General features: G+C 45.9%; 8 protein-coding genes across 8 annotated transcripts, besides 1 other annotated feature; 3 read left to right on the top strand and 5 right to left on the bottom strand.

Annotated features, from left to right (window-relative positions):
- Positions 1 to 40: 40 nt before the first annotated feature.
- Positions 41 to 8,171, bottom strand: TSTA_055010 (alpha-1,3-glucan synthase, putative; the record flags this gene model as incomplete). Its single annotated transcript, XM_002487060.1, has 15 exons — positions 41 to 500; positions 566 to 926; positions 982 to 1,283; positions 1,347 to 1,497; positions 1,548 to 1,718; positions 1,778 to 2,921; positions 2,970 to 3,011; positions 3,067 to 5,294; positions 5,345 to 5,789; positions 5,839 to 6,373; positions 6,423 to 6,715; positions 6,767 to 7,239; positions 7,298 to 7,526; positions 7,580 to 7,755; positions 7,809 to 8,171. The coding sequence occupies 15 exons, from the start codon at positions 8,169 to 8,171 to the stop codon at positions 232 to 234; spliced, it is 7,182 nt and encodes a 2,393-aa protein (XP_002487105.1). The 3' UTR covers positions 41 to 231.
- A 2,401-nt stretch (positions 8,172 to 10,572) lies between these two features.
- On the bottom strand, positions 10,573 to 12,708 carry TSTA_055000 (NADPH-dependent FMN/FAD containing oxidoreductase, putative; the record flags this gene model as incomplete). Its single annotated transcript, XM_002487059.1, has 4 exons — positions 10,573 to 12,120; positions 12,178 to 12,276; positions 12,331 to 12,506; positions 12,559 to 12,708. 4 exons carry the CDS (start codon positions 12,706 to 12,708, stop codon positions 10,581 to 10,583), a joined length of 1,965 nt encoding a protein of 654 aa, XP_002487104.1. The 3' UTR covers positions 10,573 to 10,580.
- Positions 12,709 to 12,928: 220 nt separating this feature from the next.
- On the bottom strand, positions 12,929 to 14,128 carry TSTA_054990 (uncharacterized protein). The gene is made up of 3 exons (XM_002487058.1): positions 13,883 to 14,128; positions 13,547 to 13,793; positions 12,929 to 13,486 (listed from the first exon to the last, which is right to left on the bottom strand). The coding sequence occupies exons 1-3, from the start codon at positions 13,994 to 13,996 to the stop codon at positions 13,077 to 13,079; spliced, it is 771 nt and encodes a 256-aa protein (XP_002487103.1). The 5' UTR covers positions 13,997 to 14,128; the 3' UTR covers positions 12,929 to 13,076.
- Positions 13,103 to 13,155: a microsatellite.
- A 145-nt stretch (positions 14,129 to 14,273) lies between the features above and the next one.
- TSTA_054980 (uncharacterized protein) lies at positions 14,274 to 16,488 on the bottom strand (the record flags this gene model as incomplete). The annotated part of the gene is made up of 2 exons (XM_002487056.1): positions 14,274 to 16,296; positions 16,410 to 16,488. 2 exons carry the CDS (start codon positions 16,486 to 16,488, stop codon positions 14,306 to 14,308), a joined length of 2,070 nt encoding a protein of 689 aa, XP_002487101.1. The 3' UTR covers positions 14,274 to 14,305.
- TSTA_054970 (COP9 signalosome subunit 6 (CsnF), putative) lies at positions 16,475 to 17,940 on the top strand. Its single transcript, XM_002487057.1, has 3 exons — positions 16,475 to 16,820; positions 16,890 to 17,372; positions 17,433 to 17,940. The coding sequence occupies exons 1-3, from the start codon at positions 16,547 to 16,549 to the stop codon at positions 17,861 to 17,863; spliced, it is 1,188 nt and encodes a 395-aa protein (XP_002487102.1). The 5' UTR covers positions 16,475 to 16,546; the 3' UTR covers positions 17,864 to 17,940.
- A 345-nt stretch (positions 17,941 to 18,285) lies between these two features.
- On the bottom strand, positions 18,286 to 22,267 carry TSTA_054960 (DUF300 domain protein, putative; the record flags this gene model as incomplete). The annotated part of the gene is made up of 8 exons (XM_002487055.1): positions 18,286 to 19,505; positions 19,565 to 19,714; positions 19,769 to 19,894; positions 19,966 to 20,263; positions 20,347 to 20,497; positions 20,554 to 20,863; positions 21,375 to 22,012; positions 22,096 to 22,267. The coding sequence occupies 8 exons, from the start codon at positions 22,265 to 22,267 to the stop codon at positions 18,741 to 18,743; spliced, it is 2,610 nt and encodes an 869-aa protein (XP_002487100.1). The 3' UTR covers positions 18,286 to 18,740.
- Positions 22,268 to 22,889: 622 nt separating this feature from the next.
- On the top strand, positions 22,890 to 24,360 carry TSTA_054950 (C6 finger domain protein, putative; the record flags this gene model as incomplete). The annotated part of the gene is made up of 3 exons (XM_002487054.1): positions 22,890 to 23,072; positions 23,128 to 23,146; positions 23,212 to 24,360. Exons 1-3 carry the CDS (start codon positions 23,026 to 23,028, stop codon positions 24,358 to 24,360), a joined length of 1,215 nt encoding a protein of 404 aa, XP_002487099.1. The 5' UTR covers positions 22,890 to 23,025.
- Positions 24,361 to 24,682: 322 nt separating this feature from the next.
- TSTA_054940 (SAP domain protein) lies at positions 24,683 to 26,597 on the top strand (the record flags this gene model as incomplete). The annotated part of the gene is made up of 2 exons (XM_002487053.1): positions 24,683 to 26,443; positions 26,476 to 26,597. The coding sequence occupies exons 1-2, from the start codon at positions 24,790 to 24,792 to the stop codon at positions 26,595 to 26,597; spliced, it is 1,776 nt and encodes a 591-aa protein (XP_002487098.1). The 5' UTR covers positions 24,683 to 24,789.
- Positions 26,598 to 26,736: the final 139 nt, after the last annotated feature.

Here is a 26,736-nt window from a genome sequence, read left to right as displayed (position 1 = left end):
CCTTCCTTGCCTAGGTAGGAGAGAAGACGGCCATAGGATTAAACACTCCCTCATAGAGAAGGGAATAAGTTGTATATGATTTCCAAGTACTAACTAGGCATAAACATTTTATATGCGCGAAATGAAAATATAATAGGCTTGATTTATCAAAGAATGGACATCGGATGAATCCGAAAACGCTTCTTATTACCAAACAAAAAGAATGAATTCAACCAGCCTATAATCTCCCAATCAAGGTTTCTGCAACTGTTCCTTCCGAAAGAACAGAAAACAGAGGACATTAATAGATAACAAAAATAACAAACAAACCCAAAAATCTGCCTTGGAGAAGGCATCACGTACACCTGCCGAGAAATCGGGGAATACATCCCCCGGTCCAGTGTTGTCGGGTGCTGTGGCGCGAGCGAGGATTGTGCCAATGGAACCGATGACTTGGGCTGCTAGTAAGGTGAATGCGATGTGGAAGCGGGTTAGGGTGTTTAGGAGGATCATGCCGAATCCTATATATTCATTAGTAAAACGATCATCGAGATGGTAAGGCACAGGGAAGAAGAGAGGGACTTACCAACACCCTGCAACGCATCCAGAACACCAAGCCATAACCATAACCCCCTCCCAAAAAGTGTACTAACCACCGGACTCCCAGCCCAAGGCACATACGACCCAATATTCGAAGTCGACCAGAGCATTTGACACCACCTCGGCGCGCCAAGTCCAATAGCGAATATAGGCACAAACCATGCATGTCGTTTGGAGAGAATGCCCAGTATCAAGAGGACAATGGCCCAGATGCCGATGAAGAAGATCAGGACCATTACGGTGATCATCCATGAGTGTGCGTGTTTGCTGGACCAGAGGTAGAGCCAGTTCCGGCCGTAGGGAGCTGAGAGCCAGTAGTTTTGGATGAAGACTGCGTAGAAAAACCACTGTATGGTTTGTTAATCGGATTTGCTAAAAGAGAAAAAGGGATAACAGACATACCAAGACGATTTTACGCCGTGGAAGCGATTTATAGAATGCCGGCACTTTACCAGGGGCTTGGGCATAGTAATCTGGTAACCCTAAGAATAGGACTGCACCGACTATCCACATAATGGCTGCAATTCCTAGACCGACGCCTGTCAGCAATATAGGATGAGAGTCTGCCAAACTGGTCCCTGTGAGTCCTGCCTGAGATGCGGCAGCTAGTCTGCTGCCCCAGTACCAGAGGAACGAAACATAGATCTGCTGGGTCCCTTGGATGACACAGGCACGGTATACCCAAGATCCGACTGAAGCGTTGCCTGAGATGAAATATTCTATTAGAAAATTATTGGAAGGTATCAAGGACAGTAACATGAACTCACCTTCATCGCCGAAATTGAGTGCAAAGTATATGGATCCGCTAGAGGATGCAGCTGCATACAGCCCCGTGGCGACGTTCTGCATCCACCATCGTCCAGTCGAGACGGTGACAAATGGAGAAATGCCGATAAAAGTAAATGCTAGACCGTATAGCTATCATAGCAATCAATTACCTGTCTTAGAAGGGTTTCAAGAGGTCTTACCAAAAATGGAACAGACAAGACGAATATTGACCTGAGAGAACGAAATACTATCCACCACACGATTGAGAAAATGAGGTAGATGGTAGCAATCAGGTACAACTTCTCAGAGGGCTCTCCTACTTCACCATTGAGAAGGGTGATTTGATAAGAGTTTGCTGCAATTATTTGACCCTATATTCAGACCTTAGCAGGTAATCCAGCGTCTGGGCTTTCCAAGCTTTATAACTCACAAATGAAAGGAGTATAGAATAAACTGGCCAATCCCCAACTCGATATAACATAAATTTCTTCAACCCAGAAGGCGGAACATAACCGTCAGGAAGTTTGAGCTCTTCCTCTGACATATTGCCTCCTTCGAGGGAACCGTCAGAAGCCGGGGTACTGGAATCAACATCCTCTTTTGAAGATGCAATATGAGCAAGTGTTGGGAACACAGGCGTTACTGCTCGGCTGGGACTTCGGCTTCGACCTAGTTTCATATCACGATACATCTTGAACCACTCCTTTTCACTCTTTGACAAAAATTGCTCGATGCAAAGCTGGTCTTCAGAATTCTTCCCATTGAGATGTTGGAGCCGTTTTTCAAATCTCTGAGCATACCGCCCAGAGGAATCGGTAAAGAATGGATTCACCTTTTGTAGATTGAATGTGTGATCTTCACGAATAATGTTGTCTACGCTCAGTAAACTCAAACTTGAAGAATTCCGGTTTTGTTCACGTATCGAAAGACGACTACTCATAGCATCTTCGGGAACTGCACGGATCTGATCAAGTACCGAGGCATTTTGGGAGCTATTACCTTCTAAACTGGGTGTTGTACTGGTTCCAGAGGATTCATTGCCACTTATCCGTGTAATAGTTGGTTGCTCAGAGGCTTCTGAACATGGGTACGTCACGGCACGCGGCACTTGTAAAGGCCATTGGTGGTCAACGCTGGCCTGACCGTCCATTGACTGAGAACTACCCCCTTCAGTCGACGAGTTCCCATTCTCAATACTGAATAAACTGACAGCTTGTGACGTTGCCCTCCTGTGAAGCCCTGGTCTTGGCTGATTCGTCCTCCGGTAATGACCGATTTGTCTCAGGAACTCCACTGGCTGGACAGGAGTCTGCATACTTGTTCGACTAATCGTCGAGAGACTCATTCGTACTATTGAATTTGGTCTCGAAGGGTTCTCTTGCCTTGAGTGCTTGCGATGCTTTGCAATTGAAGTAACATGGAGACTTTCCAGGCTCTCGATCCAATGAGCTACTGGAAATCTTTGTTTTCTTGACCACGCACGCATGATAGCTCGATCTGGTGTGTTTGAGTGTAATGCTTCATATATTGCTTGTTTGAATTGGCGATTGAGGTGCTTAGATGTCATGGATTCACTTTTTTTGTTAGAACGATATCTTCTCATTTAAAGATGTTAGACTCACATGGTGTACCACCACCCTGGCATCTGCCCTAAACCACCAACTCTGTTCAGGCTTGAGTTAGCACATCACAATTAAAGGCATCATTGATAGGTATTACCTTGATCCGACCCCAAGAGTACCCTTCCTACCAAATTCCACAGCCACAAGTCCAAACGGCTCATCTCGCGAAGGTATCAGGGCAAAATCAGCGCCGCTGAATATACAAGGCGGTAAAGCAGTGAATTCAGGCTTGGAAAATACTCTCCCGGGGTACATTTCCATCATCTTACTCAGCTTGATAGCTGCAAATCGACCGTACAAATCGATCACAGGCCCAACACAAATGAGTTGTGTCGCGGAAGAACTTTCCATAATCGAAGGGAAGACGTCAGCAATAAGATCAATACCTTTTTGCATTGACCATCTTCCAACAAAAATAAAAAGCTCTGCGTTAGGGTCTTGTCTAAGATCGGCCCATGCTTGTGCTTCACTTTTCATTTCCGAGCGCTTTGCTTCGAATTCTGGGTCAACCTGTGCTTCTGTGATCTGGGAATCCTGATTCGATTCTGCAGTATCTGAAGGATCCGGGTTGGGTAAAGAGCCAACTTCTCTCAAGCCCCAGAATATGGGATATCTCGCCCAGGACCGTTTACCGTATTTTCTTGATACTCCCACTGCACCATAGCCATTCTGATGAATTTGTAAGTATGTTGCTGCTGCATGTAGAAGATTGAAGACGTCGCCAAATTGCACATATTTCTTGACAATAACAGAGTCCAAGTTGAAAATTTGAGAAATCTCGTCACATTCTTGAGTAGTCCTCATCGGCCAAAGGCCTTGGAACTCTGCATTATGAAGAGATAGGCAGCATGGGATCGTTCTAGGAAGGAGGTGAAGTTGCGCAACCGCACCATGGTAGTCATTTATATGATAGAGGTCTACTGGAAATCTTTGCAGGGCTTCTGCAATGCAAGAGTTCCACGCAGAGTAATAGATAGCAGAGTCAAGATCGTCCATGCGAGCCGGATAAGGCTCAGACTTGGATTGAGCTCTGAAAATGGGAGCGTCTAGGAGGACGTATGTGATATTTCGAAGGTAGTGATACTGAACATGAATCAGAAATGACTGATCCAAAACTTTGATCTTCATAGGCTCTGCCACCTGATCAACAGGATAATCGACACCTCCGACGCAGGGGACCACCCATATGAGATTTTGATGTCCTAGGTTTGCACCCATCAGTTGAGCCATGACACCAAGGCCACCTATCTTTATCTTTATACCCCAGTCCTCGATATCGTATTCCATTGTTGCGATGAGAACCGTTCTGCGCGAGTCACCGGCGTCTGCATTCAAGGCTTGATTGTGGGCAAGGGGATTGGGTGAAGGGTGCCGGTAGATATTCCTTCTCAGCATATTGACAAAGCTAGTACCATTTTCATCTATGCCGGATGAATTATCAGTTGCACTATCGTCCGTCAATTGTTGAGCATGTGTACGAAATTTTCTCTGCGTGACACCGAAAACGATGCGCTTGACCTGGTAAAATACTTTAAAGTATATCCAAACAGCCAGCGCAGCAGATATCACTGGGCAAACACCAAGAAGAATGAATATTGCAATTTGCGTCTTTTGAGATCCATGGGGAATGCGGCTTATTCGGAGGTTCCCATCATCAAGAGACAGTTTCCAAGAGAGGAATGGCCATGCAGGAGGTTCAGTAACGTTGATGACGTTGCTAATTAACGAGATTGGAGGAATGCGATCCAAAATCATGTCACCATCAATATCTCCATATACTTGTGTGATATCAGGATGCCCATCTTCATTTATGCCCCAGACATTTAGGGATAAATGAGTGGGCCATTCAGTCATCAAGTTGTACTCCCACTGACCAGTGTCATCGTGAAGATGCATTTGACTTGGATACCCAGAATCATACCCGTATTGATTAAAGTCGCCTTGAATCCAAAGATGAGGGAAGCGACGTGGTGGTTTACCTTCCCAGTTAAGATCTCCATGTTGATAGTGGTTGCTGCTTCCGGTCACTCTATTCCAATATTGAACGATTATATGTTCACCGTCCCAAGCTTGTAACCTCGTCCCTGACCAATTCTTTGGAGCGATGGAGACGTTGGCACTCGTATAAGGAATCCAAGGACTATATGAGGATCCAAAGTCGAGAGAGTATCGCCACTGATCCGCACCTGAAGCTTTGTGGGAGATCCAGAGATTACCATCGCCTGAATCATCGGCGTAGAGAAGACCTTTGCTATAGTTTGCCTGCTTAGGCCATACCATAGGATTGTCCTGAAACCCAATACGAATGAGGAAATGGTCCACAGACTGTAGCAGATTAGCGCATGTGCTTCGAGTGAGACTGAGATGATGCTTACATTGGTAGCACGGCTTTGGTCCCTGGTAGTGACATTATTCAAAACGATTTCGTGGATACCATGAAAAACATTTTCGAGTTCAATGGAGTAATTAAATACGCCTGCAAAGGTTCCCTGATAAGGACCTGGCTGTCTTTCCGTCAATGAATAACAGGATATTGACGTGTTATCAAATCGAGCAGCTTCCCCATTCAGAACACTAGAAGTAACGGAAAGTCTAGACGTGATAGTATCGCAGTCCATTTCTTCCGAGAAAGTAAAGCTGACCGGTACTCGCTCCCCAGTTGCGGTAGTTGACAGTAGACGCGCATCGTGGCCAGGCTCAAACTTTGTGATATAGGGTGATGGAGCGATGAATGCACTTTTGGGTACGAATGCTTTGAAACCGTAAGCAGCAAGTGTCATGTTAGACAGACAACCGTTGACTTCCGCTGAACCTTCCAATCTAAAATGTGTTAATCAATGCTCGTATCCTCGTCTATAATGGATCTCACCCTAGCCTGTGGACGCTTGCTTCGAGAGTGTATTCCTCAAACGGAGGTAACAAGTTCTTCAATGTTGTACCAGAGTCGAAAGGAGACACCAACGCCCGCTGCTCATCGGAGCAATCAAATTCATAGTTGACTGTGACATTATCATTGTGGTAAACCAGCCATACACTTTGATTGCCCTGTCCTTGTCCTGTGAAATCTTGAGTAGCGACGAAACGTGAGCGTAAAATGCTCCATAAACCAGTCTCAGTTCGAGTACCATTGCTGCCCGGCAGATATAGATCATGGGTCATATTCGATAGCTGTTCCAGATAGAAGCCATCGTTGAGCACTGGATAGTTCTGGCGCATTTCGAGCATCGTCTTGACGAGTCCTCGAACAGGATGAGTCGGATCACGGTGGTCGAGACTAACGCTGTCATCCATGCAACCACGCAAGGCACTATCAGTTGGAAAATCAAAATATTTGACGGAGCCAACTTTATAGCAACCATGCAACTGCCATGCTAATGAAGATGTCATGGGAGAACGACCGAATACTGTAGTCACATTACTGAGAATTCAATGTACACGGTCACTACTACTCACCATAATTGGAATTCGTGTTGTCCAGGACATAGAATGCCTGTTCCTCACCCCATACTAATGCCGGCATCCCTGGAAACAACAGCGAGACAATATACATGCCCAGTATCTGTCTTTCCACTCCATTCGTAATAGACGGCCACCGGAAGACATCCTGATTTGATGTGCCATACAAATGTCGAGGGTCGAATTGACCAGTATTCGTATTGACCATGTCGTTTGTTTGAACCAGGCCATTCCATAACTCCACAAAGTTCGTAGGCGGATCACCTGCAGCGCCAAAAACCCCGTCCATGCTATTGATAGGGTTAGTATACTGAAGTAGAAACACTCGTTGTAATGCTTACCCTAGGAACCTGGTGAGTGCTCTGTATACTGTATAATGAAATACCGCCGCGTCCAAAGCTGACTTTTCTTGGGAGCGCAGATGAAGACCAGGAACGGAATCATTTGCCATCGTAATAACCTCTGTGATGTTATCCAGAGTTTGGTTAGTCTGTTTGCCCCGACCAATATACAAAGCACCAAAGGAATTCCCAGAAACGATTTCCCCAGGAATGAAGAAATTATTCTTGTTGAATCGGCGAGCACATTGCCGCATGGAATCTGACCAATCTCCTTGAGCATCAAGAGTAACCTGTAAAGCTTTATCGATCCGAAACCCATCAATATCGAGCATGGCTATGGTGATGCAAGAGAAAAGCTCCAGCTTTCGTCTCACATCAGGTCGCCATTCCCGAAGACGATCTTGAACGAAGCCGAACTTTGTAATTTGACGTTCCCACTCTGGATAATCGCCGAATGAAGATACTTCGCCGTACTGTTCCAAGTCAGTTAGCATTTCAAATTGTATGCATATACACAAAATTTGGCAGTACCTGATCAAATTCACTGTTTTGACAGCCGATAGTCAGGTTAGTCTCAATAATATCATGACCAAGATCGTCCCAAAATCTGGGATATTCCCATTTGCATTCATTCATCCACTCGTCTCCGGGTTGAAAGTCATGATAACGACGAGAAGTTTTCCATACGTGGTTGTACCCGTGCGCATTAAATGGTGCTGAGCTATTTAAATGACCCTCAAAGCCTATGAGGTCTCCCATCCTATTCACAATGAGCAAGCTATTGTAACAAGATCAGTGAGTATAGATACTTACGTCGCCATGGTATTTTCCATAACAACATACATCCCACGCCTATGAGCCTCTGCTATCATCAACCGCCAATCATCGATGGAACCAAGATGACGGTCCAACAGCGTGAGATCTAACGGCGAATATCCATCGGCAGCCCAGGGTTGATTGATATGTGGCATACCGGCTAAATAAAGCCCCTATGAGAAGGTCAATGCCTGCATATGATCCTCTCGGGATTCAGTAAGGTCACCTTTATTCCCATCCCTTGAAGATAATCAAAACTATCCATCAACCCCCGGACATCCCCACCATTCCTCAACTGATTTGATAATATATCATGCTCCCATTGCGTCCCATTGGCATCGTCATTTGACGGATCCCCGTTCGCAAATCTATCGAGAAACACTGTATAAAAGGGCATCCGCCAATTGCTCGGCGATGGGTGGTACTCATGATCCTGCCATTGACCCCAAAAGTCTAAGGGGTTGGTGGCAGTCTTATTTTCGTTGAGGTTGAACCCTACTTGGTCTGGTGTATAGGCTAGAGCTTCCGTGAGCCGGATATTCGATATCACAAGCAGAAGCTCTTTGAGTATGAGAGAGGATAGCTTCATGTCGTGTATGGAGAGGCACCCTTTTGAGAAATAACCTAGAGCCACTATAATAATCTTCAGCTCAGAATATCAGGGCCGGAGAGGATGATTTCTTTGCAACATGTGAAATACTGAACTCCTATGCTCACAATCGACGTTCACTGCGTAGAAAGTATCAGTTAATAGAAGGCTTTTCGAGAAGCACCATTGCTTGAAAGACACAAGAGGCTCAATGTCACAATAGAGAACCTGATTCAGGAATTTGGATATCTGACGGGGTTGGGTGGTCTACCTGAGTGATGAGGGTCTGCTGAACCGCCACCGTACATCGACGTGTTGATCTTCCATAGAAAATCGTGGATATCATTTTAGGAATTTCAACGAAGGGAAGTGTTCTCCAACCAGTTGCATGTCCACGGTCCAAAAATCACCGGTTACAAGACTTATCAAAAGGTGTCATCTGTAGATCTTTCCTCGAAGGAACCAACAAGACGGTGCGTCTTTTCTATGACCGGAGAGATTATTAACGGAGATATCCACCATATCAGGAGCAGGATGGCTCGGCATGTTTGCGTATAGGCTAGAAAAAGCGTCGGACCGGAGGAAACATAGTTAGATAGGTATACGTAATATGATATGCATAACCTCGACATCTCGACCAGCAGGCATACAATGAGAAAAAATGGCTTTCGAGTCTCAATTCGGAGAGCTTCTGGCTATTCGAGTTTGTGAGATGGCCCAATTGAATAACCGCCTAACTTTGTCAATAGTTCCTGCATCTCTGTCCATGGTCTACAGACAGTGTCTGTGCTTTGACGATACTTCTGCACAGAATTTCGAAAGTTTCGAGCTATTGTTGTACAATTTCTGATATAAAGCTATTATGGATTAGCTGTGGAACCATGACTTGAGCTGTTTGAAATATCAAGTGTAGTGAAAAGAGGAAGGAAAAAGAAATGTTAAGTAGCGATTGACATACTACTTTTCACACCTGCCCCTCTCTCCTTTTCAAATGGATAGCATAGGCTCACAAAATGTATGCTCAATAGATTCAAAAGAAAATAACAGCAATAATACTGTGCATAGGTTACTGTTAGAACCCAGACATAACCACATATTCAATTTTCCACCTTTACTTATTACCCTTATGCATGCAGCATAGCTGATCCACGTATGCGGGTACCAGGGGCAATCCAATAGCAGCAGTCCGTTCTCAAATGGACTTGTAAGTTGAACTATTACTGCAGTTGGGAGTACAAATGCCCGTATGCATAAGGCTGTGCCACCAAGGATAAAGCTATATAGCTATACCTTGTTCAAATTGCTTTCCGTTCTCGAGTCCCCTGTCCCTGTAAAGATGCGTAGTCGAAATGCGAATAGTCAGTAAACGGACTTTATGAGTCTAATTGAGAAAAGTTGTGTGTATCAAGTATCAGGTTATCGACGATAAATCCTCGTAGCGAGACTGGAGCTGGCAAAGGCTTCAGACATTTGAAATAGCTTCATATTACAGAATAGAAAGGGTGCCTTCAAAAAGGAACAATCAGGTATTATTTCGACAAAGAACTTCGACGTGCATGCATTTGATGGCCGGTTGGATCCGAGGATCCGGAGGTCCGTCAATAATTTCAATTCCAACTAGGTACAATATTCTGTTTTAGAGGAGCTCCTATTTTTTGATTGGCTGTTGTTAGTACGTGATTTTTATGTATATCACTGGTTGGGATGCAAAGCTATACTAGACTCACATATCTCATATCGTTGACATGCCAGATTTTTGCCATGGTGCATCTAGATTTTTTACCAAGCGAAGAAAACGAAAGATCAGCCAGGTGGAAAAGGGAGAAAGAAGAGTACCAATCCCTGGTCTCTGCGACCTGGTCATGAAAGAAGACAGGTGACAGCAATTGGTATAGGTAAATTTGGACGACTGTTCAGCGGAGATTGTTGCCCCGAGAAAAGTTTCGATGTCAACTAACAGAGTTCTCAAAAACTTTTGAGCCCTATTCATGAGCGACCAGAACCCCCCAGCTATATACATGATGCAATGCACGAACAGGGCCATTTTGTCTTTAGCCAGGTAAGAGTAAAATCATAAATCGAAATTAGAATTCAAGATAGAATCCGGAGCCTCGGGGGGACAAGTCGCAAGTGAACGGAGGCGCCTCGATCGGAGATTTTTTGTTTTCGGGTCATTATAACAACGCGATAGAATCTCCGAGGGTGATGGAAAACAATATCAATGCAATTTGCGATCAGCAAAGTCCGTAAGTATGGACTAAATGTGCACGTTCATGGAAAGGAGTCAAGTCCAAATTTGGAAAGAGTCCTTGTTTTCACCTGGAGTAGTATCTGTATGCAGCAGCGGTCACTCGAAAGTGCATGACTGAACCAGTAGATATTATCATCCCATGGCTAGTCCTTCACTGATCACCAAGTCTCTTGCTTGTAGCGTCCAGTCTTCTCCATTTCCAGGAGGAAATGTTCGGCTTGCTCACGAGTATATGTGATGGACTCAGAAACCGATGAATTTCGGTGCTGAAAGCATTCAATTAGCGCTTCTCTGACAGCTTGCGGCATTCGGCCTGATGATCCACAAACAAACACTGATCCTCCATCTTCATGTAATAATCTAAATATACCTTCAGCGTGTTCTCGAATCCGGTCTTGAACATAGACTTTTTGTTGTTGATCCCGTGAGAATGCCGTCAGTACTTGGAGATTCCATAATCCTTCTTTCTCCAGGCGTTCCCACTCCTCCTCGAAATAGTAATCTGCGGCACGGTTTCGGCCACCGAAGAGTAGAATCGTAGATCCAATCTTGGGCAACGGAGCTTCTAGCTGATCCTCCTGTGAAGCTTTGATCATCGCTGCTTTTTCCCATATCATTGCTCTTAGTGGTGCTAGGCCCGTACCAGGTCCAACTAAGACCACAGGGCCAACAAGTTGCTTCAAAGTTGGGTTTAGACCACCACGTTGTAGTTGCACTTTCAGAGTGCTTCCAGGCCGAAGCACTGATAGATACCGAGTGCAGACGCCCTCTCGAATCTTCTTGAGAATAGTTCTGTATTTCACAATTGCTATAAGAAGTTCGAATTTCGTTCCGGTTTTCTGGTTTAGCAATTCCTTGAGTTCACCGCCACTAGCAATACTGAATTGACGACCTCTGATTATAGGTAGGACTGATGCAGCATGTTGCCAGGGTATCTTCACCGTACCAAAATCGTGCAGAACCTCGAGAATGCTTCGACGTGGGCGGGTGGTATAATCCCAAAGTTCATCAATGAACTCCGGATTCGTGAACTCGAGAAGCCTCTCTTTATGTTGCTCATCTGTAGTATAATGGGCAATATTTGCGAAAAATGACCGCCGTGGGATCGCTCGAATATCAAGATATTCAGTGAGAAGGGTGCGAAGGGTTATAGGCGAGGATTCTGTGTTGGCAAGATATGGGATAGGAGGAGCTGGGAGCTCATTCCTGGGTCGCCCTTGTAGCAGGGTACCAGGGATAAATGACAGATGCTTATCAGCCACATCCGACCAGCCCATCAATGTTAGCATTTCATCAACATCCACCGAGAAGTTCTTAGGCGTAATCGAAATCATATCACCCGGGGAATATATCAGTGTTTCAGGGGTGGTCAGGCATATATGTCGTACATCCTGCCAGTGTCCCTGAGGAGTAACTCGTTTGTTTTGAGTCAGAGTTACGGTTAATGTATCCGGGATGGGCCTATTATCGGATTCCAGGCGATATAAATGGGGCTCCGCGCTTTCTTCTAGCAATATATCTTTTTTTCTTTGATTTGAGTCACCCAACGAGAGAGGCTGGGTAGATGCCTCTTCCAAAATCCATTTTGGTGGGAGCTGTATATCATCTGGTATGGGTTGAAGGGCCTCTGGCAGAGGATACTGCTCTAATAAATGGTTGCGCAGGTTGGTGGCCCATGGAAGGAAAGTTCCTTCGAGTCTGCTCGATTTAGTAAGCATCCGTATAATATGTCACTGGACAAAGGACAGCACTCACCCTTCTGGATGCTGCTCATCAGCTTCTCCACAGGGATATATCTCGGTAGCACCTAGCTGGGATAGACGCTTGCGTAGCTTGCGAGCAGCCCAGTTGAACCTATTAGCAATCGTTAGCGACATTAATAAAAAAGAGTAGGCAGGAATCAAATACTTTGGATAAGAACTATCACCCAGCCCGAATTGCGTATATTTAACACCGCCGAGGAAAGTAGGCGGAAGTCTTTTCAGCAGAAGCGTCTTCCAAAAGCCACGAGCATTCAGCGGAAAATCGCCTTGACCGGTAGTCGACACTGCGAAAATAACAAGTGAATACGAGGCCAGAGTATCCTAACATATTGTTAGTATAATCTCAAGAAGATATCTGAAAGATTACACTTACTGCTTTGACATCGTTACATTCTTTGACGTGCGTCACAAAATGGAGACGTTCTGCGGTACGACCAAGCTCTTCTGCTATTTCTTGTGCGTTTCCTGTCTCAGAACCGTATAGAATCAGGGCTGACCTCGTCCTGCCATTTTCTCCAGCCATTCTCTGATGTTTTCAACCTCCGACAAGTCTGTGAGTGTATGGCGGGGAGAAAGAGTAGAATCGATCTAGGAAGTGGAAAGATATTGGTGCGGGCCGGTGTCGGAGTGGAGGAAAGTAGGTTGACAGCGATCTTCAATAACCTTGTGAAGGATGTGACTAGAGAAAAATCCTAAGATTCTTGTATCTACATTTTGAGAGCTACATTGTACCGGACCATTATAGTTGTAAGCTGGTCAATTTACGTGGGCATCGCAATGCCATGCACGAACAAGATTTGATATACACTTGAACGCTCCATGAATTGTATGCCGTCGCTTGGGTATCCTATATACACAAAGATATTGTAGCAAAGGAAACGCAGCTTGCTACTAGAAGAAATCTTCATCTCCTCCTCCACCGCCACCATCAGCAAAGCCATCCCCATCCCCATCATCGTCACCGGCATCAAAGTACTGTTCCGCATTGTAATCACCGCCCATCTCGTCGTCGTCCTCGGAGAAATCATCATCTCGTAATTCGTCATCTTCTTCACTTCCTTCCTTTTCAACGTCGTCGTCGAGGTCTTTACCATCGTCGTCTTGAGTCTCTTCCTCGTCATCACCTTCCTCTTTCTGTCGCTTGCGGTCTTGTTCATCTTCTTCAACATCCTCGTCTCCGACATCCTCAAATTGGGCCTGTACTCGCTTCCATCGTGTGCCCGTTGTCTGAGTGTCCGGTCTATCCGGTTTGTAATCCGGCCGTACGACGCGCCACAATTCTCGAGGGAAAAAATGTACGACTGAAACGCGACGGATATATTAGTCTATCGCAGGCATCTGATCCAGTTTAATGAACTCACTATATTCTCTCCCAGCTATCTTCGGCACAGTCCTTTTCCTTTTCTGATATCGAGCACTGTACGATGGCATGCCATGAAACGGATCGAATTGCGCTCTCTCTTTGGTCCCCTGCTTAGCAGAAGTACTGGCAGCATTTACAGCCGCATAATAAGGCCCGTTTTGGAAATGATCTCTGAGCGCTCGATACTGGTCAACTTCGGCTCGTTCACGTTTTGATAACGGTTCGGCTTTGGGGGTGTCATATGGCTGGTTGGGCATTGTTAGATGTTTCATTACTTGAGATGAATTTTGGAAGACAGAGAGACAGGGTATGTCGAACGGGACGTGGCGCATACTGGGAATGTAGGAGTAGGGGCGCCATCAGGAAGTTCTCCAGGCAGTTTTTGCCAGTTGAATTCCGAGCCTGGAGGCAGTGGCTTTCTGGCGCCTCTTCCGCCACCAAAAGACATTTTGCGTTAAATAGAGTTTCAGTTAAATGCTCATGTCATTGCAATAAAATAGATTTTAAAAATGGTGTTGCAGAGAATGTTTGTTGTTGTAAACCTGACGAAATATTAATTTGGTGGAGAATTTCTTTCGATAAGAAATGTCAGAAAGCTTGCCCGCCCCGCACCCGACCTCATTGGCCGTTAGGGTTTGGACCCTCTTATTTCCTTTTATAGACAGCTCGGAGATATAGGATCTTATCTACGCGGTATGTGTTTGATTTTATGTTGTAGATTGAGCATCATTTGAATTCAACTGATATTTCTGTTATTCTACAGCTCAAGCGCCTCTACACGGCTACCAACTTGCATCGCAGGTCCTTGCGGCCCATCGCGAATACGCTGTTCCAAAGTCCGCACAATATCCGCAAAGCCCTCGACTTGCGCTGTTGAATCCTTTAGCATCTTATGGAGATCAACCAGCACATCATACTTGGCTGTAGCTAGTTTCCATACAGCATTTTCAGGGTCCCCAGAACCACCTGCCACAAAGTTGCTATAGGATAGAGGAGGTTTGAAGAGGTACGGAAGGACTGTCGTCAGTGCAGGAGGAGTCAAAACTGCCCATGACCCAGAAGTAGGCAGTAGTCCAGGCCCGGTAGAGGGTTGTTGATTTAGGTCCTCCTCGGAAGGAAGCTTGAATGGCGAAGACGATATATGCTGGGCGTCTTCTGTTGACATTGTCCTCCAATTGGCGGTGATAACAGCGCCAATCAAGGAGATAGCAGCGAGAGCTGTATCCTTCATGGCAACAATATCCGCGGCAGTGACCACACATTGCCACAAGTTTGCATGCTCGTTGAGGTATGTGAAATACAGTATACGTGCAGCCACAGATTCTTTGAAAACATCGGTAGGTGCATCACTGATAATTATAGCTTCATTCAATGATCCTGACACTGATGATGGCCCGTGGAAAACTCTCGCAAGTGTCTGGTAACAAGCGCTATTTGGTGGATTGAAAGGAACTGCTTGCAGTGGATTAAGAGACCTTCTGCTAGCTTCAACGAGCATTACCCGTGGAAGAGAGCTCAAAATTGTGAGATCACCTAAGGGGACATCGCCGTGCGCCCACTGAGCGGATGGGATGCCAAGTGACTTGTGAATTCGAGACAATATTTTGTCAAGTAGTTCCCGTGGACTGTTCAGTAGATGGTTGGGGTAGAGTTGTGCATATTGTGCGACGTAGGCCATGACAGGACTGGCAAGAAAAGTGACATTAATAGAGTCCAGCTGAGATGGATCAAGGTAATATCCCAGGACTCGCTGATGCAGATTCTTTTCTATAACGAAATCGAGAGACCGAGAAGAGAAGGGTGAGACTTTATGCGGTGGAGAAGCAGTCTTTAGACCCGGAGCGTCGATTAGAACCAGTTCCCGGAAGAAATTCAAGAGTGTCATATGCATCAATACATCGGAAGTATCAACCATATGGCACGCTGCAAACTCAAGCAGGCTCTTACTCCGATATTCGGCCTCGACCTCAGGGACTTGAGGTTCCGTAATACAATCCCAACGAAGCGTTCCAACTTTCACTATAAAGTCCAATAGCCGTCCTTGCGCAACAGTCTTCTCTCGTTTCGACAGCCCAGAAGTGGTTTCTGTATTGGTGAGGCTGCAGATCGAGAATAAGAGGCCGTACACATCTTTGTCAGTGAAAATCCTTCTCCATAAGAGACCCTGACCAGCAGCGATATTTTGAGGCGAGCCAATAACCGTCTCAGTCTCGACATGATCAACCTCTAGCAACGACCACAGCACCTCCACGGCAGCCTGTGCAACCTCAGTGTTGGGAGTTGAAAGCCAGAGCTCTACCAGTGTTGCTACCAAATCCGAATCTCCAGCAATAATAGCAGCATCACTCGGCAACCGATTAGCTTTCGCAAGTAGGGATAGCGTCAATAAGTTTACCGGCGGCGAGGGAGCTTGAATACCTGCGAGCAGGTTGAGTGGCGGATCCAAGGCTTGCAGGTCGGAGAACTTGAGGAACGCAGTAGCTCGAATTCCGAGAGTCGTGAGCAGCGTAGGGTCATATTGTAGAACTGGAAGCACCTGCGAGATGTGTGCGAGGATACTTGCTGGTATACTTGAAGCGGTTTGTTCTGTGAGTTCAAGCTTGAGCTTCTCTATGGCCGTTTCATCGAAAGCGGTTGAGGGGTCAGCGAGGATTGCATCAAGATTACTCTTGACTGCAGCATATGATGATGGGGTTGTCATGCTTTGCTTTTTGTGATGCTTTACTTTTTGTGAGAGGAAATAGACAGCTGTAAACGACTCAACGATGAAGCAAGATTGAGAAAGAAGATGAGTTTGAAAATAAACTGTGAGATAGTTTGCTTATGTGAATGCGGGGAGCTCCAGTACAAACAAGACAAACACAGCGCGCAGCCTTCCCCATCTTCTCCATCTGTCAAGCATCCATCGTCATTCAAATTATCCAACACGTACTCAACCATTATCGCTCGCTGGAAGAAAGTCTCTGGTCTCTCCTTTAATAAACATCTAGGTGGAATTATGGCAGAAACTACAGATAATCTTCTGATCTCAACAAGGCCTTCTGACTCTGGGCTTCATGTTGCACTACATCCTCTTGTTCTCCTCACCATCTCCGACTACGCTACAAGACATGCTGCCCGCCAACAGACTGGACCCATCGTGGGCGCGCTTTTAGGACAGCAACAAGGCCGACAGATAACTTTAGAACATGCGTTCGAGTGCCACACAATTACAAATCCCGACAATGAGATTATTCTTGATTCGGGCTGGTTTGAAAGTCGGGTACAGCAGTGTACGTTACACATGCCTACAAACTATAACAACGTCACGAAAAGATTCTGACGCTAACACGTTCATACAGTCAGAGATGTACACAAAGATCCTCCGCTAGACATAGTCGGATGGTTCGCTCTAACTCCGCAATCTGGACCTTCTTCATCCCTCCTTGCCATACATCGCCATATCCTACAAGAGTACAACGAATCAGCCCTTTTACTCACATTTCACCCATCACAAATATCCCCAGATTCTTCAAGCGGGGCGAAACTCCCTGTGACTGTTTACGAGAGTATATTTGAGGGAGAGAATGTCGCGGATACCAAACCAGCAGCGCAGGTTGGAGATGATAAGCAGGCTTTACAAATTCGTTTCCGCGAGCTACCATTTTCGATAGAGACCGGCGAGGCTGAAATGATAAGTGTTGATTTTGTGGCCAGAGGCGCTGGTAATGCCATGGCTATTGAAGAGTTGGGCAGACCTGTTCCAAAAGCGACGGCAACGACAGTAGAGGTTGGAGACTCAAATGCAGATGAATCTGTGGTTCTGTCACCAGAAAATGAAGAATGTGGGTTCTTGATTTAAACGCCACCAAGTCAATTTGGACTAACGTCTGGTACTTATACAGTCATTGCGAATCTCTCCACACGCCTCAATGCTGTCAAGACACTCGAATCTCGTATACGCCTCATAAGATCATTCCTCCAAAACCTGCCACCATCAGCGATAGATGGCAAGAGTCAAACCCCAACAACCCAGGGAACACACTCATTACTTCGCAACATATCTGCTCTCGTATCCGGCCTTTCTCTTCTTACTCCACAAGACTCCAAATCATTTGCAGTAGAGTCTCTCGCACAAGAAAACGATGTGGCGCTCATCTCCCTTCTTGGCCGCCTAGGCGAGAATGTTAAGCATATTCGCGAACTAGGCAAAAAATCAGCCATCGTGGAGACGGGGAAGCAAATTGGTGATCCATCGAAAGGCCGCAAGTCTCATATGGCTCTTCAATCACGATTTGATGATGAATTGAGGGAAAGCGGATTGCAAATTATGTAAAACAAGCAAGAAAAGATGAACAGAATTCATGAGAAATGAGGAATGATATGATAGTTACTACCCATTTCTTTCTTTTCAGCTATCTACCTTCCACTGCCTGTTCAAAATAAGGTACAGCATTACTTACGATACCGACCGGGAAGCCCCAGTCGGTAACAGTAATCTCCGTTCCCTCGCCGATCAAGCTCAGAAGGTGCAACGAATCTCAAGGCAGTGCAGGTCATTAAGGGGTAATTAACCTGAAGCTCGCATCGAGATCCATTCCCTCAGTCGATGGCACAACCTACTTTTCATAAGAGGCATCCCCGTACAACTAGCTTAGCTTAAATCTACCTAGATACCTCCAATTAAAGTCTACCGATACTGCACAAACTTCAAATTTGAGAACAGGAAAAATAATCCAATATAAAGTAGCCAAAATGCCAAACCTATAATACTGCCCGAGTCGCTATAAACTCCTGGAAAGAGAAACTTCCAACATAAAGAGAATGAGGATAGAGACAATAATGCAAGGAAGATTCGGGGCTGTGGAGATTCAGGGTAGCCAGTCCAGAAAGAGAAAAAAGAGGTCCCAACCTGAGGAGATATGAACTGGTATGATGGTCATGAGACGAGGTAAATTCTATACACCAAGACACGTGGGATATCATGAGCATGAAAAATGAAAATTGAAAGTTGAAAGTTGAAAAATCAAGGCAAAAGAGGAAATAAAGTACAGATTCATCGACATGTGAAATACTGACCGATATTAAGAAGAAAAAACGAACTGGCATGGTCGTTACTACCAGATCCGGGGACATCATCATGGGATATGAAGATCATGAGGTAAATGCAAGGTGAAGAAAGCATTAGGCTGTTTTATAGAGAAAAGAATACCTTAAGCTCCTTCATATGGACTATGTGACGGATGATATGGCCTATACGGTTGAGGAGATATAGGTCGTGGCTCGGCTGTTGAAAGATTGCCAGCTCTCGGCGGCACATCGAGGTCATATGAATCGTTGTAATAGCGATTATGCGCATGTGGATATCCACCACCAGTGGTGCTTTCTTCATCCGAAAGTGTGTCTAATGCCGTCCCTCTATGAGCTGGATACGGCGAATGCGGATTGCTCTGTGCATGTGAAAGAAGCTCTTGACCTTCATCACTCGCAGTTTCATATTGATTGCCTGGATGATAGGCGGTATCAAGATGCGATGGGCCTCCATATGCAGTTACATTCGGCCCCGGTATGCTTGTCTGCGGGTCAGCGGTATTCGGGGCCTTGAGAGAGAAAGCGCTGTCGTCACGATGCATATAGCTCGGGTCGTTGGTACGTGTCTTATAACCGACAAACAGCCATCGGAAACCTCGTCCAACGGCTTTCACCAAATCCCACAAATTGAAGGTTTCGATCATGGCCTTTGTTCCCAAGAAACCGCCATGGTAAGCAATCTGACCGTTGATGTATTGAGGATCGTCTGAGGCTTGCTGGTTTTTCAATTGGTATGGTTGCCACGGGAAAGCGAAGAGGTGAAGAATTGAAAAGAGCGCCATTTCAATACATAGAAGAAGATTCGGGACGCCGATTTGGATGTCTTGATTTGCCAGTTTCTCGGATGGCTTGATGGCGCCGGACGATGACAAGAAAGAAATCACAGTCTATGGACATTGCATTAATTCGCTGTAATCAATCTCAGAATGAGTAAAAGAAAACGTACCGTTTGCCAGAATGATAGGAAAATGACCAGCTTGATTGCGGTAATCTTCAAGAAAGGCTTATATTGTGCCATATCACCGTGAACTTGGACGTAGAACTGGATCAAGCAGTACATAGCAATCGAAACCGCCACAGATTCAATAACAAGGACCTAACGTGCTTCATTAGTAGTGAAGTAAGAAGTTCAAAGACACTGATAACCCACCCAAACGTGAGCAAATGCAGGACTCAGAGAAGCTTCGCAGTATTTGCCGAATGCCTGCGTAGCAACTGCAACTATAGTCATGGCGACTCGAATGAAACAATATTGATAGATGCCGGTCCAAATAATCTACACCATAGAAGTTTAGTTTCCCATTCGTTTCGATTAATCAGACATCAAGACAGGTGGCTTTCACTCACGTTGAACCATGTCAAACCGCTCCGAGGAGTCCTCCAGCACCCACGTTGTCCACCACAACATTTTGCGAACCAGCTAAGCGGCCAGAGCCATTCCTTTGGTCGAATCATACGAAAATAATCCTTTTGCGCGTGCAGATCGGGCGCAGCGTAGTGGCATAGCAGCGTGAAAAACGACGAAAGGGCGAAGGCTTCGTAGCACGATCCCAAGACTTCGAAGTAGACGGATTCTCGGTAGAAGAGGAAACAAAGGAATGATTCGGTGCAGTATACGGGGACCATAAATAAGATTCGCAGAATACTGTTCACGTGCTACACGTCAGCCATCTGTTATTCTTTTCCACCAAAGAGTACCAAAATCGCAAGTGGAAGCGTCGGACTCACTGTCGTTGTTCTCGAGGTTTACTATAATGTGTCGCATGCATAAACGCTAAGAAAAGAGAGCAAACTATCCCTATCAAACCGCAGGCGGCGCACACTATAAGACCGAGATGATGGAAAGTCCAGCCATTATCCCAGAGAGGCACTTCGGATACTATCGCATAAAGCTGTTAGATGACGTTGCTGATAGACAAACAGGAAAAGACTTACTGCGCTCGCTTTCTAATGTGGTATTGCATACTGTCCATTGCACGCCTGACAGTGACAGGCGGCGTTCAAGATCGATCATCATCAATTGGAAGGCTATCGTAAGTCGATGGTAATAAATCGGGTACGAGTAGAAAAATGTCGTTAGGTTGATGGATGAAATGAAGCTATTCGCTTCAGAGTCATCTGCACAGAGTAGGCAAATAACGAGTGGTAAAGTAACGATCGATGAAGCAAACAAAAAGAGTGAGAGAGACAGAGAGAGAGTTTCTGTCCCTGGAGCCAAGCCACCGTACACTGTGGAGACAGGCAGCTGTGTTTCAGTACAGTCGTATTACTTCTATTTGTGACGTATGAAAACAGTCTAACACAGCCACTGCTCGCGCTATTCCGTAGAAATACCTCAGTAACAGTGATGTATCGACAGACAGATACGGTATATAATACAGCGTATGAAACAGTGTCTCATGTGCTGAAATCAGCGCCTAAGGCTGGCCAATGACTATGGTTCGAGTAATGCTAGACTGCGCCTTCTCGTAGCAGTTCGCATTTACTCTTTTGGTCGACATATATCAGGAAATAATAGAGTCATAGACAACAGCGAAGAGTCACATTTCATCCAATCTATCTTGAATAAATACAAAACAGGCACCGATACGAGAATCGTAAAAGCCAAGTATCCACAGCCTCCGATTGGCAGAAAATATGGGGTGATAGATTTGCTCCACTTAGTTATGTAGATCGGGTGTCAATTCACTGTTGAAAACTTGCCCAGTCTATCCAATATGTCGTCCACCTTCGGCCGAGTCACCTCTATCACTTACGAGCTCGATCATCGAATCTCTGGAGTTTGGTTGTAGCCGAGCAGGGTACCAAATGTAGAACGCGATCATGACCAGAATCATCAATGCCCCATCGAAGACGTACAGCGGCCACTCCGTCTCCAGAAGATACCCATGTTGTCCCATCATGAACTCGACAATTCGATAGATGTTCCGTATCAGAACAAGGATTGACGTCGTATAGAGCATATGCAGGCACGATTTCCAGGGGGCATTGCTTATAGCTCCAGTCTTTGCTATATGTGCCCCGAACCGCTTGTGGAAGATGACGCAACAGATCATGAAGCCAACGAACAGCAAGACCTGGACAATCAACCCAGCAACGATGATATAGTTCCCAATGGAGGCGAGGCTGGCGTGATTCAGCAATCCAGAGCCCCCTGATTGAATGTTCAAACAAGTCCAGTCTCCAACAACGAAGATCCATGTCGTCCAGCGTGGTGGAACCAGCGAAAATAATTCACCATGTACCGCTCGGACAATGCGAGAATATACCATGTATAGTGATGCGGCGAAGAAGACTGGGGCTATCACTAGGAAAATAGCTTGGATGAGATAGGGCATCAAGGAACCGGTGGCATTATAGGCGCCGGCACGAGCGAGATATCCGACGACTTCGCCTATACAATCAAGACTTATCAGTCGCGAGTTCTCAACGAGAATCTCAATGGTAAAAAATAGTGTAGTACAAGGAAAGACGAACAGAGGCCACCAATGACGAATGCAAGACAGAACCACGATTTTGTTGTGACCATCTTCCAGGTATGCATTGTGGTCAGAAAGCTAAACACAGCAGTAAATGCTACAGCTGCCGGCAGGCTAGGTACGTAGTTCCACAGATAATAGTCGCCTTTGTATGGTTCGAGAGTCGGCATGGCTGGATGTGAGATCGAGGAGGGCTGCCCAGGTGCAGGTATGATTCACGACGATCGCGAGTATCTCCACCAAGGGTCTATTCAAGTGTGATGGTATGGATTTTGAGAGCAGTATCTTCGTAGAACTCATTGTATGCCTCAATATCAGGTCATTTTTAGAGTCCGATGGCTCTTTTATGAGTGCCATGCCAATTGACGCCAAGATCGAGCTGCTTTATATAGTATTCTGCTGCCTATCAACTACTAAATTCCGCGTATTACGAATGCCCAGATTCATATCTAATAGACTTATGTCAGCCTGATCAGAACTCGAAGGGTCTTTTCTACGAGAGGAAGGCATAACTTAAGAAGATCGTGTTAGACGGCTTTCTATTGGTCAATCCGAATACTCGTATTACATAAACAGGTTTAGTGGGTCTTCTTCTTTAGCGTCTATCGCAGCGGATCCAGATCCTAACTCGACCCCATTTCGTTACTCTCAACCCTGACAGCATCCGTGGCAATTGACTAAGATACCGCGATGCATCTAGGCAGAAAGATGGCTTCATCTTTTTATTCATGTTGGCCCATCATATAATTACTAGGATTGGGGGCTTGGAGCTGATTCGTGGCACATAATCAGCCACTCTCGATTTGTTTCCGAATATACTAATATATTCTGTGCTACATCCGGCAGTCACTCAATTGGACTCGAGTTATAGGCATGTTGAAGGAGTCCAAAGCAGCCTATGTTCTGATATATATCACGAATCTGCGCCATGCTCCGTCGAAGCCACAAAAAATCCAGGAGGGGCTGTTTGGAATGGTGAGTCTTTGAGATCGCTACCCACATTGAATTTGGACTAACTGCAACCAATTAGCAAGCGGCGCCACGTCAAGGTATTATACCATGCTACTTGGGTAGTAATGTCCGAGTCTGCAGTTCCTAATTTCAGCGTTTCTAGTGCGATGAGGGGAGACCAGTATGCGTTCTATGCACCATGTCAGGTCGGACTTGCCGCTACGCATGTGAAAGTCCCCAGGACAACCCATCGACGCCGAATACTCCCAAGTCAGGCCCAAATTCGACCAGCTCTGTTCCTAGTATTTCACCTCTGGCTATCGCTTCAGTGTCAAATCCCAGTTGGGCAACATTCCCGAATGCAGAGACCCAGCAGTCAAGTCCAGCCCTGGATGAACCACTTAATATGAATCATATGGAGCTTCTGATACACACAACACTCGATAAAGATGTGTTTAGTCTCGGCTCTCACGACACTAATTACCTCACCAATGTCACCAACGGCCTTAGGATAAGTCTGGAGTCATCGTACCTTCTGCACCAAGTACTCGCGTTTTCCGCTCGACACCTAGCATTCCTTCATCCTGAGCGTGCCGACATCTACCTTTATCAGGCTGTCTCGCTTCAAACTCGCGCAGTCTCACTATTCAATGCTTCTTGGAACGGCATTGACGAGTCAAATTGCGTGGCTATGCTTCTTTTCTCGTCAATTCTTGGCCATCACATCCTCGCTGACACGCTAGCTAAGCGGGATGCAGGAGGCTTGGATGCATTCATGATCCACTTTGTTCACTGTCTTGATATCCAAAAAGGGGTACATACGATTGCTCGCACGGCGTGGCCACTGCTGATGGAGTCAGAGCTTGAAAATATCCTGTCGTGGAGTTCACAGTACACTAGTCGAATTCCAATAGGGAACCACTGCCAGCAAGTCAAAGAATTGATAAACAAGGCGGAGGGGCTCACAGAAGAAGAAAATGAGGCTTGTCATGAAGCCATAAGATATTTGCAAGTCGGGTTCGATGCAGTTCATGCGGAAAAGGAGGAAGAATACGGCAATCGCTTTCACATGATACCTTCGTGGATATTGCTGGTCCCGCCCGCACTCAGAGGGCTGTTTGTAGCTAAACGACGGGAAGCATTGGTTCTGCTAGCATATTATGCATTGCTGTTACATCATGGAAGATACTTGTGGCAGATTGGTGATGCTGGGCTATTCATCTTGTGTATTGTTGAAGATTATCTTGGTACGGAATGGGCTCATTGGCTCAAATACCTACGAGAAGAAGTAAACAAAACTCTGCTTGTATGATTGCCTAGTAATCTTTTACCTTATCTAGGAATACTATAACTTCTATTTAAGCCAACATACCTATATCCTTATTCCTCGAAATAGCCATGGAGGATGAATGGTAAAAAAATCTCGGAGCCGCAGCCGATTGGCCTAGACCTAATGATCTGCATAGTGTGAGGACCCACATATCAGCCACCAGAGCAGAATACATTTGACCAATCAGCAGTACAATTCGATATGATGACTAAGAAATTCAGCTAGCCATTTTCGGATGGTCATCATTCCAATGGTCGCGCATTGCGATACATTTCAAAAGAGTCCGTCTTAACTTACAACTCGCAACCTACAACCCTTCAACGTGTCATCAAAGAACAAGCCCTGGTCGTCGAACCAATGATTAGTTCCGCGATTAAGGCAAAATAGTTCCCATCAATAACGACCGTTACCATGTCCGACTACAGCAAATGGAAGGTCACAGAGCTAAAAGCGGAGCTCAAGAATCGCGGTGTCCCGCAGACTGGGCTACGGCTTAAGCAGGACTTCATTGACAAGATAACTGAATTAGATTCACAATCTTGTGAACAACCTCCCGCTCAAGATGCGTCAAAACTCACCTCCGCTGGGGAAGAGGATAATCAAGAGGAGAGTAAAGAGGAAGAACAAGAGGAACTGAAAATAGCAGAGCCAGTGCCGCCCCAGCAACAATTGGGCAACGGGTCGCTTTCGACAGAAGGCGCACCGAAATCGCAGAAAGTAAACGCGGAAAAAGATGGGACCATCGCTGAAACCCCTCAGCCGACGACCGATGAGTCGAAAGATACCGAAAAAGAAACTGCGCAAGATGAAACGATCCAACAACTCACTCTTGACCAACCATCCGAGGAAGCGAAAGGAGCAGAACAAACCGAGACAGTCGCAGAAATTCATAAAATAGATACTAGCGAACCAGTTGCTCCAGCACTGCCCGAAGAACCACCTACTGAAGAAAACTCTGTAACGGAACAGTCAACTCCTGCAGAAATATCTACAAAAAATGAAGGCGTGGACTCTGGCATCGAATACCTCCGCAAACGCAAACGACGGAGTCAGAGCCCTCCTCCCAACGTCGAAGTCGTGAAGAAGTCCAAGATTGATAACGAGAATCCGCGAGTTATTCTTAAAGAAGATGTGCCACCTCAAGAAGTCGCGCCCGGAGGTGCTCGGCAAGATCCCCGATTTAGAGATCTCTTACCCATCACGAAACCGTCACAACCTGTACAACCAGAACAGGACCTACAAGATGATGATCGCCAAGTTGAACCAGCACTTCATCCCGCTACATCTACTATCTACATTCGAAATCTCATGAGACCTTTACAACCATCAAGCCTAAAGAGTCATCTCCAGTTACTCGCTACTCCAACCGGTAAAGAGCCTGACGGGGAGTCGCTAGTCGATTTCTTTTTAGACTCTATCAAAACTCATTGCTTTGCGCTCTTCGATAGTGTCTCCACAGCATCAAGGGTGAGGTCTAAGCTACATGGTGCCGTCTGGCCTAATGAACGCGACCGTAAACCACTCTGGGTTGACTTTGTCCCCGATGAAAAGTTTGACGAGTGGATAAAAACAGAACAGGATGCGTCAACTGGTCGGGGGAGTCAGCGCTGGGAGGTTATCTACGTCTACACGGAGAATGGTGTGCAGGTTAGTCTTCAAGAGGTCCGTAATGGCGCTAGACCAGGCCACACACCGACAGCGCCTGCGCACCGTTACAGTCCGGATGCCGAATCGCGACGACAAAGCCAACCTTCAGGAACCCCGCTTCAACAACAGCAAAGCGGTGGTAAAGGGTTCAAGGCACTCGATGATCGGTTTCGGTCTACAATAACGAAGCCGAAGCTATACTATCTTCCTGTATCGCGCGACATTGCCGACAAACGTCTAGCGCGATTTGGCACGTTGATGCGGAAAGACTCCGGACGTTATGGTCATGGAGATGATGACATGCGTCGCATCACATTTGAGGATACAGATTTATTTGTCGATGGTGGACCGGAGTATCGAGGTGGCCGAAATCGGGGTGGTGGTCGACGTGGTGGTCGAGGACCCTGGCGTGGACGGCGTTAGGGTTAATGAATACTGTTTATGGCGAAGCTCTACAAAAGTTTTACTATCCTCATGGGAAAGGTGTTTGCTTCGGTTATGTTATCAGGAATGTTCTCATATCATGGACGGAGCTCGGTTTCCCTTTTGACATATCGTGGAGGGGTGGGTAAAATTCCCTGGGTTCCAAAGTGCCGGGTTCTTGTGTACCATATAATTGTCCAATTGGTTAATGCTTCTTAATGAGAGAGCCTTATGAGAAGTCAGCCTTGTCTCTTGATATCTGGCTATACGATGCTTCGTGTTAAATGT

This window comes from Talaromyces stipitatus, genomic scaffold (genome assembly GCF_000003125.1).
Source record: "Talaromyces stipitatus ATCC 10500 scf_1105507295487 genomic scaffold, whole genome shotgun sequence".
Taxonomy (NCBI): Eukaryota; Fungi; Ascomycota; class Eurotiomycetes; order Eurotiales; family Trichocomaceae; genus Talaromyces; species Talaromyces stipitatus.
This window is presented reverse-complemented; position numbering and strand designations above follow the sequence as displayed.

What these genes read in the sequence shown, in the direction of transcription:
- TSTA_054990 (XM_002487058.1), bottom strand. Translation starts at nt 13,996, where the DNA reads ATGTCTTTTGGTGGCGGAAGAGGCGCCAGAAAGCCACTGCCTCCAGGC. An exon ending in CCCCTACTCCTACATTCCCA is followed by an intron (nt 13,794 to 13,882) that starts GTATGCGCCACG and finishes ATGCCCAACCAG; the next exon opens with CCATATGACACCCCCAAAGC. An exon ending in GATAGCTGGGAGAGAATATA is followed by an intron (nt 13,487 to 13,546) that starts GTGAGTTCATTA and finishes GTCGCGTTTCAG; the next exon opens with TCGTACATTTTTTCCCTCGA.
- TSTA_054970 (XM_002487057.1), top strand. Translation starts at nt 16,547, where the DNA reads ATGGCAGAAACTACAGATAATCTTCTGATCTCAACAAGGCCTTCTGAC. An exon ending in TGAAAGTCGGGTACAGCAGT is followed by an intron (nt 16,821 to 16,889) that starts GTACGTTACACA and finishes ACGTTCATACAG; the next exon opens with TCAGAGATGTACACAAAGAT. An exon ending in GTCACCAGAAAATGAAGAAT is followed by an intron (nt 17,373 to 17,432) that starts GTGGGTTCTTGA and finishes GTACTTATACAG; the next exon opens with TCATTGCGAATCTCTCCACA.